The 12,272-nt window shown below is 36.1% G+C and overlaps 1 protein-coding gene across 7 annotated transcripts; it reads right to left on the reverse strand.

Annotated features, from left to right (window-relative positions):
• Positions 1-305: 305 nt before the first annotated feature.
• LOC113781652 (protein SPA1-RELATED 2) lies at positions 306-10,624 on the reverse strand. Of its 7 annotated transcripts, none has more exons than XM_027327616.1 (9): positions 10,446-10,623; positions 8,609-8,692; positions 7,182-8,497; positions 6,385-6,542; positions 5,123-5,945; positions 3,742-3,888; positions 2,743-3,060; positions 2,559-2,618; positions 306-1,272 (listed from the first exon to the last, which is right to left on the reverse strand). In XM_027327616.1, exons 2-9 carry the CDS (start codon positions 8,655-8,657, stop codon positions 1,081-1,083), a joined length of 3,063 nt encoding a protein of 1,020 aa, XP_027183417.1. In that variant the 5' UTR covers positions 8,658-8,692; positions 10,446-10,623; the 3' UTR covers positions 306-1,080. The 7 variants fall into 7 exon arrangements, with proteins under 7 accessions (XP_027183417.1, XP_027183416.1, XP_027183415.1 ...); XM_027327615.1 differs by having other exon boundaries at positions 306-952; positions 1,056-1,272; positions 7,182-8,692; XM_027327614.1 differs by having other exon boundaries at positions 306-967; positions 1,056-1,272; positions 7,182-8,692.
• Positions 10,625-12,272: the final 1,648 nt, after the last annotated feature.

Here is a 12,272-nt window from a genome sequence, read left to right on the forward strand (position 1 = left end):
TGAAATTTTGGCGACCATAATTATTCAAATTCCAAAACTGTGGGACAAAAAATATAAAATCAAAGCTATTGACTAATGGCAAATTGATTTTGACGGTTAGGATTATCAAATTTCTAGCAATTGTCCAAAATTTGGTTCAAATCAAAAACTATGGGGACTAAATTTGTTTTGATAGCATTAAGGACCAGTTTGGCGCAAGGTCAAAACTTTGGGAACCAAAACTTCATTTCTCAACCAACCTGCATAAAAAGCTCCAAACAGTATCAGTTCTAGCTAACAATCACCCGAGTGCACTAACCAGCCAGTGTATCCAAAGTCAAAAATATCATAGACCCATTCATCTAATATGAAACAGGTTTCTGTATATACATAAAAAAATTAATTTGATATACACAGTGCCAACACTCAAGTATCAGCAGTGCTAAAAGGAAAAGCTTTTAGAGAGAATATATTTCTTTAAACCTAGAAGATCAATGGAAACTAACATATTGCCTTGCTACCATAAACATCTTGGCAATTATTCTATAGTATGAACCCTCCTCCCAATCACAGATAAGTCTGTTGAGCAATCTCTGGAGGACTGCAATAACCGTCATCTTCTAGCTGTGGCAAAAATTGATTCATTCCCTTGGTTGGCACTTTCACACTTTCAGGCAAACACATTTGTCACAGCTGCAGTTGTTACTTTTTCCTGACATTCTCCAGTAAAAAGCCATCTTGCTTCTTGTCATGCGGCTGAAATGCAAACCAAAATTCTTGGTTTCCTCTGGCATGGAGATGATCTTCAATCGAGTAGTCTCTAGTTGCCTAGTCAAACTTCCATCCTTGGCTGTTCTATGCACTGGTTTAGATTAAGACCGGATTTTCAAGGCCAAAAGTTTGAACCAGAGATCACAGTGAAACAAAACTCCCCCCTCCAAGACCAAAACCCCGAAATGTGTTCTTTGACTGCCTTCACGATGCAGACCTCCAGCATTAAAAGAAAGGAAATCACCAATAAAGGATTGTCAAGAAAGAGAATAAAGCTGGGACACCTTAACAACTGCAATATTCACCTTTTTTATATGCATGACCTTTCTTCTATACCAATTCTAACAACTTTATACAGCCGCTGGAGTTTGCTGCAATGACCATGTTTGATTTTCGTCTCCAACAGACACTTGAAACGAACTGTTCATTATCATCATCAGTCTCTTTGCCAGAAATGGGATCAATGGAGCCAAATTTGAGGGAAGTGATTGGCATAGGCAGAGATCGGTAATAAGCAAAGACCTGTCAACAAAGAAGATAAGCACCATAAAGCACATGATATTTAATGCATTTAGATTAGACTTCCAATGCAAACATCAGACATCTTACCAACTACAAATAGGAGGAAAAGGATCAAATGGAAAAAAAAAAAACTCAACAATTCACTCAGTCTTTGTTCAGTTCTCAGTCATGACCATGTCCAGGTGAAAATAATTGAGTAAATTATTTTAATGAGAAGGCACGTCCAATTAGAATTATGAACTCTTATGCGCAAAAAGTAACCGTTCAACTTACATGCACGGGAAAATTGGATTACATGTCATGCAATTAATACGTACACAAGGTCCAGAAAAAAAAAATCATATAAGGCAAACCAAGGAACCAACAGTTCAGAAGGCTCTTTAGCTTTCCACACCTCTTTAATTTCTCTTCCTTTCCTGAATTTAATAGGTAAAGACGTCGAGATATTTAAATTCTCGCTTTTACCAGATCTACAGTAATCACCATCCTGTGTGTGCACTTCGACATCAGTGCCTCACCAATATCCAGCACCACACAATCTGCTGGAAAAGTAATAAGAGTACTTTTGTTCATTTAAAGAACTTCAACACTTTAGAAACACATTGAGAACATCTTCTTGACAGATACAGAAAACAGGTAGAAGCAAAATCTGAAAACCTAGAATACGTTTCTAAAACAAAACTTTGTTAATATACAAACAAGATAGATATTGGCCTTAATGTTCTGTATGGCATACAGGAAACTCAAAAAGAGTACAATGCATGGTGCATTGGTTCACATTTTTCTCAAACAAATTCCAATTTGATTCACGCTCTCAATGAGAATCTAAAACTACTACTAATTTATAGATAGGGTTCAGGTATTACAAGTCTTAAATAAATACATGCGAAAGATAATTTTAACACAAAGCCTAAACTCAAAGCACACTAGCACATAATCCTTTATTAGATTTTGCACATTTAGTTTACGTATCTTCAAAATCATAGTCTTCTAGAGTGAATCTGATCTAAGGACTTTTGCTCCAGGGTATCTATCAAAGCACACTGTTTCTAATAATCCTGAACTTGCCATCAAAGTATCATGTCCAACTTGATTGCAAAATTCCAAAAGTCTATGATATTCTTTATTGTTCTCAATAGGCTTTAGCGAAAGCACTTACTTGTCAACGTTCATCCTCAAAATTAAGTATGATCAATTAGACAAACTAGAAAGGGTCATAAGTTCCTTGTAATTCAGTCTACATTACATCAACACCTAAGTTGGTGCAAATCGCAGCTTGTTCTCACCTCATTTGTCTCGGAACCACATGTGATGTATCCATCAGCAACAGATAAACCCACAAAGTTCTGAAGGAGCAAGAGAAGAAAATTATAGTAGGTAAGGACAATAATCATTGTAATTATGTCTGACCAAGTAAAGAAAATCACTATCAGAGTTAAAAGAATTGAGGTTGTGAAGTGGAGTAGCAACCTTCTCATTAGTATGTCCTCGTAGGGTTAATACACAAGCATCCCTTGACAAACCGTTAGAATTGGTTTTATTCAAATCCCAAATCTTCAATGTATTGTCCGTGGATGCAGAAACTAGTGTTTCATTGTCCAGAAATTTGGCATAGCTAACAGCTTTCTCATGACCAGCCAATATACACCAAGGTGTCGAAATATTTCGAAGATCATAACAATATGTCTTGTAATCAGCAGTGCTAAAAGCCAGCAAGTATGTTGACTGAGCTGAAAACTGAACAGAGCAGACATTGGCATTATTCCTGATTGTGCACAAACTGTTTCTCTGCATCAAAAGGAAGAAAAACAAAGTCAATACATCCAACTGAAACACAGCTGGAACCAAATGTGAAATTGGACTATTGTTGGTAGTTACAAAAGGCATAAGACTACCTTTTCATAGAAACACCTCTGAGCATATTCATGGTAAAAGGGAAAACTAGATATAGCCATGCTTCTTCTCTATATCCTCCACTTAACAACAAGGACAGCTAAGCATATCTTTTCATTCTTATGTTTCATTATTTAACAGTCACAAGCTGTTTAGTCTTCCAACATCCACACTAATGTCACCACATGAGGTTGCAGTTCATGGTTAAAGTATGCATTTTCTCATATCCGATGCAGCTTTTATTGAGCTCCTTAAATAAACAAATTACTCTCCTAAGATGGCAATTCAAAATTGAGATTGTAAACTCAATTATATGATATTATTTTTTGAAGCACGTTTCTTATATTCATCAGGCAATGAATGTCTAGTTTCTATGTTTAATTAACTTACATCATCTGTAAGTTGGAGCTCTCTCTCCCCTGCCCCCCCCCCCCTTCTTTTTTTCATTTTTACTTGGCAGGAAGAACTTGAGTACCCCCCCCCCCCCCCCAAAAAAAAAGAAAGAAAGAAGATAGTTGTATTTTGTTACTCAAGGTATTAGAAAACATCTAGTACAAGATTTGGAAGAAAGCATGCCTCATTAATGCTCCAAAGTTTCACCAAATGATCATCACTTCCGCTGGCAAATTTTGTCGGATCCAGCCGAGAAAAGTCAACAGACCAAGCCCTTTCGTCATGCTCAACAAATTCAGAAAATCCCTGACCAGTTGCTGCATCCCATAACTGGAACCATCCAGGTATATCATGTCATTAGCAGTTTGCTGAAAATCAGTAAATATCAACAGCAACAATTACAGGTCACTATAGCAGGAGATAAAGACTTTAAGAAAGGAAAATGAGCATCAAAATTTTAAAATTTATCAATTATCAAAAACAATCCAAGCCAAAGTTTTCATGACAAAGCCAAACAGTCAAACCTAGAGAAAGACCTGTAAATCATGCTCACATAAAACAAAAAGTGAAAAACAATAGCCTAGGCTGAAAGCATACTAGTTGTAGAATTTTGCCGGATCCATGACTCTATTAGCCCTCTAAGTAAACAATCAGAAAACATGAGAAATGCAGGAACATCAAGGGAAAAAAAAACCGTTAAAACAATGAGTACACAGAAGACCCCAATTCCTTATTTCAAGACATATATAATATCTTGAAAATCCCTTCAAAGAGCAAAGCAAGAGAGACACATGGAGAAGGGAAAAAGACCCACATGGCTGATGTGTGCTTCACCAACGAATATGTCTATCCAGCATATTTGCCAAAATAAGCTCTCCACCCTCGGTCAAGGAAGCTAAATTTGCATTATATTAATTTGGCTAGATTTGAGGCAGTGGTAAGCTTGGTTTTAAGGGTGGGGAAAAAAAGCCCTGCATATAAATGTACCGTGAAGAAGCTCATGTAGTGTTAATAAGAAAATCAAGTTGCCTGTCTGGTTCTCATGATGATGATGGAGAATTGAAATAGCGATTTTGAAAACTACAGCCTAACATTACTTGGTACACACCAATTGTAGAAAGGGAAAAAAAGCGTGACCAAATAGCCTACACTAAACAAAGAAAAAGCATCATGATTTCATTATGAGCTTCAGAATGAAATGTAGAGTTCTCTCTCAAAGGGGAAAGATCAGATGACAGAGATTTGAAATTTAACGATTCTAAAGAAAAAACGCCATCCATATATCTATATTTTTTAAGAACTAAAACTAGAGGTTATGTCATGGCAGTTAAAATTTTAATTCTGCACGAAGTTCTATATCCGAAAAATTAACCAAAATAAAAACTTCAAGCCCCTGCAGAATCAATGGCAATTTTGTGCAGTTACCGAGTGGAATGACTTTGATGTATTGTTTTGTTACCATTCCACCACCCCAAAAAAAAAGGGTTACTGTTATCTAGCAGAAATATATGACAGAAATAAATTTACTCTGTACCACTTGAAGAACAAACCGTGTAATACACACCTTGACTGCCCCATCATAGTCAGTAGAGGCAAGATAGTTCCTTATATAGCTATTCCAGCAAATGCAGCTGAGCTTCGATTTGTTTGACATCTCAACTACTGGATAATGAATGTCAACAGAATCGTCAAAAAGTGCATGGAAATCAAATATCTTAATTTTCTTTGAGACTCCACCAGCAGCCAGATAGTCCTCATCCCGGTCAAAACTCAAGGAGCATATTACATTTGCTGAATTAGCCATATCTCCATTCCTCAAAACCCCTCGCACTTTAAAATTACTATAGCAAGCATACTTGCACAAATCGGTAAAGAATCCCCCAAGGCAATCAGTGGTTTTACATATCCCTCTGTCCTTCCCTAACGACCAGTTCTCTCGAATTCTTAACAATCCTTTGTCACCACGTGTAGTCATATCCTTTCGAGGAAGCTGAATATTAGATCTCATTGAAAAATAAGCACTTTCAAGCTGCCTGATATTCTTTGTCATCTTCTCATCACATAAAAGAGGCAACCTAGGACGAAAATCTGAACTTACATGCCCCCTCCTAAGCAATCTGTTTCTCTTTGTAGCAAGGGACTCCTCAGCTAAGGAGGTACAAGCTGGTAATTCTCTAGTTTGCCTTTTCTCAACCTCTTGAACATCTGCTTCTATGAACCTAATTTCCTCTACTAAGTTTGAAGCATCTCTTTGTTTTTTCTCTTTAAGTGACAAGAGAAAATGCAACAGCAATTCAGATTCAGCATCCTCTTCCTCAATAGATGATACCAATTCATCTCCAGCTAATTCCTGAATGCTGCATATAACTTCAAATTGCAGAATTTCCCTGCCAACCGAAGCAGCAAATGAGTGTAGTGTAATGCATTTAGCTTCACTGACTCATACTACTGCATACATATGATGCAAGCAGATTTGCTTGTAAGGAAAATTTACCAGGTAATGATACAAATTGATGACCCACAGACATGAAGAAATAAGTTAAGCCAAGCAGGAAGGGCTTGACTTGATTACAGTAATCTGAAAGTCTGTCCAGTAACCACCAGTTAGGTTATTAGTATTTATATATAGAAGAGGCCCTAGACGGAATGAAAAAGAACATATGCTGAAAAGTAGAGAGGCTTAGGATCGATGCATGTTTGATAAGCTGGACGCCTTTAGGCTTCAATAAGGAAACTTGCTTGAGTACCATATTTCAGTTTTCCATGTACAAGATAAGGAAAAGGAAAAACCAGGGAATACAGGTGCAATGAAAACACTGAATATACCTGGCAGTCGGACGTGACGATGATTCAGGATGAAGCAGCCAAAGGCAAAATCCAGCTTCCTTGGGATTCTCTGACAGGAACTCTGGAGGAAGAATCCTGTGACGTAGATCCAGCATTGCTGCTTCATGAGATCTTCTAGAGTCAAAAGAACTGAGTAGCTGCAAATCATCCATTTTAGTTTTACAACTCTACCCTTAATGACGAAGAGCTACAAGTAAAAAGAAGACAACTATTTTTCTGGCCAAGTTGCAAAATGAAGTGGAGCAATACAACTGGCCCTGGGCCTTCACAGAAAAGTAACTATAGTTCCTCCACTCTCATTAGATTCATAAGCTTCATAAGCTGAGAAAAAGGCTTCCTGTAAATGTCCAATTCAGTACTATTAGTCAAGCTAACAACCAACTTTTGTTTCTCACGCTATCATGGTTCAAATTTTCACACAACTATAAACCACGAAGAAGACCTGGGAAGTTCATCTCCATTAGCACCTACTTTCAACAGTTTGTGAGTAACTGCCTAAAACCAATAAGCACACGGGGAAGACCAAATTATAAAACCTCTATCTAGAAATAATTAAGATCGGCAGAACTGCAAGTTTAAACTGGGTAATTTGCAATTTCCAGTTAAATATAAGGAAGCCAAAGCAATTGAAACACAAGGATGGTGATCTTATGGATTATAGCGTAAATAAGGTCAAATTTTAAATTGATCCCACGGACAACAAAAACAATGTGATAGACATCCTGTTTGGACAAGTATAACATCTAAACCACAGGGGGTAGGGATTGTTCTCTCACCTCAAATAGAAGAACTCCCAAAGAGTAAATGTTCGATGAAAATGCCAAACGCCTCTCAGTGTGCTGCTCAGGACTGGAATACCATTTCTCTTCCGACATAAAATTTACTGAAGTTAAGATTGGTGGTGACATATCAGGTGCTTGTGGAACACTGGATCTGCTCTGAGACTTAAAGTCCACCTTGATATTTTGATTTTCACTAGACCCACTCCCAGAATTAGGCCCCAAGAAACTATCCACTCTGCTAATATCAACAGATGCAGTTTTGAAGTCAAAACTGGATGAAGAGTGAGGCAACCTTCCAGAATGTAGCATATTATCACCAAACTTTTGCTTCTTTGCAAAATGATGGTCAAAGGGTAGCAAGTTCTTTTTGAGTGGCCTCTTGCCAATTTGATCATGCTCAGACCGGGGAACATCATGATCCAAGACATTGTCTGAAAGATGAACAGATGATCCCAGATAAATAACTCTGTTTGATGGCAACAACTTGAAGTAAGATGGGCGCAACTCTTTCAAAGCAATTCCTTGAGAGTGCGAAAAATCCACCAGTTTGACAATTTGTCTAAATATGCGCAAGTTCTCCATTTTATTTGCCTTATTCTGGCCAGCTCTAAGCCACTCTCTCAAAAGGACCCCATCAGGGTTAGGAAAGGTAGAAATACTAGACCAAACTTCAGGAAAGACATTGCTGATAGGCATAACAACATCTCGAGTCGAACTCAATGGGGTATTTGAACTCAGAATCCCAGTACTGGTAGACCTTGAATAACTCTGGTTCCCTGACTCATCACCAAATCCTCTGTCTAAAGGACCTTTGTATATTATTCCCTTGCCCTTCAATGTATTCTTTATAAAATATTCAGAATACCCAGACTTGGATACAATTTTTGTTCGGGTAACTCCTGAGGAGAATGCATTACTTAACATACTTTTATTGTCATTACCTGGAAAATTATCCAAGAGTTCTTGATAATTTTCACCAGAAGGCTTCTGATTTTGATCCAAAAACCCTGAATAGAATAAATGCCCAGTATCCTCCCAGACACTTTTTGCTTCCCAATTCCTGTCTCTATTTGCAGCATCTCCATTTGAGCCTGCACTTCCTGATCCAGTCGCCTTCTGATGCAAATGCTTCTTCCAGCTCTGCACTCGATCTCTATTGTCAGAGGTACCCACTATAGCAAGATTTTCACCACTATAATTTGTGAACGTCAATTCTTCAACCATAATTCCAGAATTATTCATACAGTGAGGACTCACACTTGCTTGTTCTGAAGAACCCATTCTATCCAAATTTTTCCCATCCAAAATATCTGTAAACAAATGAGACGAGCCCTCATTCTGATCACTCTCATGTGATTCTAAAAGACTGGAGTTACTGGGCTTTAAGGAGTATTCACGTTGTTTATGTATAACGTGCATACCATCAGCAGCAGTAACTCCTGTTGCATCATCATCAACCGCCTCATCCATCCCGTTCAAAGTGTATATTCACTTATGCATCCAATCTGCATGTAACATGCTCATTTGGTCAAGACAACTATTAAAATCACAAAAAACTTTCTTCACTTTGACCAGACTATGTCAGACAACTTAGAGCATATTTGAGCTACTTTCAGTCTAGCCAATAATGTCCGAGAACTTGGACAGTGATTTAAGTCCACAGACAAATAATCCACCCAAATCCAAGAGGTCACATCCAATATGCTCAATTGTACTAAAGGAAAGAGGTGGATACAATATGCTCAATTTGTATAAGGAAAGAGAAATGGAGCTAAGTTGAGTGAAGTTCGTGCTCCTTCAATCATAGAACGAATGTCTTTTTTTATTCTTTTTGGATCAAAGCATTGGTCTTCCATATCAATATCTTATCTAATCTTTTTGAAAATTTTTTAAAAGGTTACAAACTTTCACGAGTGCAATTCTTACAACTTTGAAAAGATGATGAAATTCATCAATAATCTAATGACCTATTTCAATTTGCAATGAAGAACATACTCCATGTTATTGGATTGAACTGCAAATGACATTTAGCATTATCACAATTCCGGTGAGCCTATTAGGGTTATATTCCTACAGATGGGGCCATGTATATCACTATTTAAAAAAAGATAATAGGTAAACATACAAAAAGAAAACTACCATCATAGATCATTCACCACTTGCACTTTTCTAGTTCATAATACAATTGTTACTTGGTCATTTTCATATCTGCATATTGTCAACCAAACACAGGAATATTGACTCTGATAAACTATTTTGCTATGACAACATTTTACATCAAACCAAAGTGGCCTGACAGGTCAATAAAATCACAAAGATAACCAATCAAAATCAAAATGTCAACCATTTAAGATGCTTCAAGAAAAAGATTCCTCCAACACCTAGACTTTTCCCGTTCACTCCCACTTCTTTTTCTTTTAATCTGTGTCTCTACTCCAATTAATTGACGAATATACAAACAACACAATAACACGTTGCCAAAGTCATAATCTGCTCCTTGCACCGAGCAATTCCTTAACTGGCATATGTATAAAAAAACAACAAAAATAGTTTCCTTAAACTGCCAATCAATACCCCTTACATAAAATTAAACTTGCCAAAAAACAATAAAGCACAGCCAAACAACATCATCTCAGCATCAAAAGAAAATATTACATTGATAAAAGGAAAACCATACAGCCAAAACCTTTACCAGCTTACTCAGCCTATAATGATTAGCTGAAAACAGATAGTATCATACTTCAGAATTAGGTATAACTCAAAAAATAAAAAATAAAAAATCATCCCTTAGAGCCAAAAGAGGAGCTGTCCCAGTATTTGGACCTCTGAATAAATACTAAAATACTGCAAAATATTCAACACATCCAGCAGAAATACAAAAACTATCTAAAGCTCAGAACTTTTACGTTCCTATAAACAACGATTCAGTAAATTGAAGAACATAAACAACATTTCTTCCTATCCTTTTTTCAGAAAGCAAAAACCACAAAAGATAATAAGGTTCAAGTAAAAAGCTGCAATTTTTAAATTTATTAGCATTCAGATGAAGAATTAGTTGGGGTCTGGGCTGAACCATATTTCCAAATTCAAACCTTCACTCTTCATTTTTCTACATATTCCCCAAAAAACCCAGAAAAACCCAAAACTCAGTAACAGTTATATTGAAGAAAAAAAACGTTACAGCAAATATTGCATTTTTAACTCAAGATTTTCCAAGAAAAAGAAGGGATTAAAGTTGAAGGGCAGTTAAAGGATTACCTAAATTGGGTTTTAAAGGACGGCATGAAGCAGTAAAATCCTCAGGGTACCGGCCAAAGTTGAAGAAAGGAGAGGATTATTATGAACCATGGAAAAGAAAATAAATAAACAAATAAATAATAAGAGCCCTAAAGTTTTGAGGGTGTTAGCTTAAAAATGGTGTGGAGAGGGATAAATTATCATGGGACTTACCTGAAATGGCAAGAAATATCTTGGGTACGCTACTGGCCATAGGAGAATAATTTATATCCGCGGTCATTAGAAGTTTAGAACCACTTGTTAAATATTTAAAAATCATGGGATCTCCAATTTCCGATTATTGTATTACTGGTAATACCTTGGAAAATAGGCATAGTTGCCTAGTTTGCTCATTCTACACGAGAGTAAAATACTTTTTTATCAAAAAAGAAAATTACTTTTTTCTTCTAATCTTCGCCACAATAATTAGTTCTTTTTTTTCTTTTTCTTTCTAAAACCCTACACGTTACAGGTTGCTTTTTAGATAGTTTTTAAGACATAGGATAAAACACAATGATTAAAAAAAAAAAGGGGGAATCTCACTATGAAAGAACTGAAATTATCACAGTACTAATCTTTTATCTTGTGTTTTAACTTTTAAGAGCACATAATATAAGAATTATTATTAAAAAAATAGATTTCATTGTTGAGAGATTTAACTCAAGTTTGACTCATAATGTTGTGAAATCATAAATCTAATCTCTTGGAAAAATTATAGAAGAAATATGTGAAGAAAATTAAAAAAAAAAGTTTCTTGGATCTTTATAAATATGTGATTTGTTAAATCAACTTTCCTAATTATGATCGTCTTAGCTTTTTAGATTATATAAATGAGTTGAATTCAATTGAATAACTTGTAAGGAGACAATATACTATAACTTGTAAGTATACCAATATATACAATATACACGGCTATTGATCAGGGTTTGTTTGGATAGCTGATTATTTTTTAAATATATTTATTTACATCATTATTATAATTTTTAATATATTTTTTGATCTTTTTAATTATTTTTTTATCTCATATACATCATATTACAAAAAGTGCTAAGTAAAAATATCTCAAATAACTTACAATCCAAACAAAAGTTAGAATACGAACTTTTTAAGTCAAGTGAAATTTAAATATTATATCGAGTCAATCCGACTCGATCCAACTACACCTGTAGATAAAGGGTGAGAGGTGCGTGGGATATATATGAAGTGGCAAACAGTCCTCCACGTCTGTCAAACAGTGATGTCCTATGTAGATGTCAGCGGCAGCTGCAGTCAGATTCAGAAGAATGACTGCTGACACGTCCTCCATCAACTGGCTTGCCCATCTAAAATTCCAAGCCAATGCTCCCTTAGATAATGATAACAACTACTTGGACCTCATATACTAACCCACGTTCCAACGGGTGCCACTAAACTACTCTCCTTCTTTTGGTCGATACAAGAATTCCTATTCGACTTATATTTCTACACCATCATCAAATCAGACAAGTGGCTAATACATCTTCTAGTGAAATATTAATATAAAATTAAAAATTTGATCTCTCGACCTACATTCAATAAAAAATTTGGTGACCATCTCGACTAGCCTGAGTTAGTTTATTGTTAGTCTACTTATAACACAGTAATATTTAAGGCCCAACAAAACATATTACGGAGTTCCTATTAGTATCGCCGCCTCTCAAGATTTTGAAGAAGAGTCTACTCATGACACAATAAAGCCCAACAAAACATGTCACAGAGTTCCTAACAGGATCACCGCCTACCAAGGTTTCAAGTGGAATAAGGGTACCTACAATTACCGATGTCAATTAC

This window comes from Coffea eugenioides, chromosome 8 (assembly GCF_003713205.1).
Source record: "Coffea eugenioides isolate CCC68of chromosome 8, Ceug_1.0, whole genome shotgun sequence".
NCBI lineage: Eukaryota > Viridiplantae > Streptophyta > Magnoliopsida > Gentianales > Rubiaceae > Coffea > Coffea eugenioides.

Bases quoted from the DNA above. Each gene is read 5' to 3' on its own strand.
- LOC113781652 (XM_027327615.1), bottom strand. From the start codon at position 8,657: ATGGATGAGGCGGTTGATGATGATGCAACAGGAGTTACTGCTGCTGAT. The intron at 3,061-3,741 runs GCATGCTTTCTT...CTTTTGATGCAG, and splicing joins AACTTTGGAGCATTAATGAG to AGAAACAGTTTGTGCACAAT. The intron at 1,273-2,558 runs GTGAGAACAAGC...CTTTGTTGACAG, and splicing joins GTGGTTCCGAGACAAATGAG to GTCTTTGCTTATTACCGATC.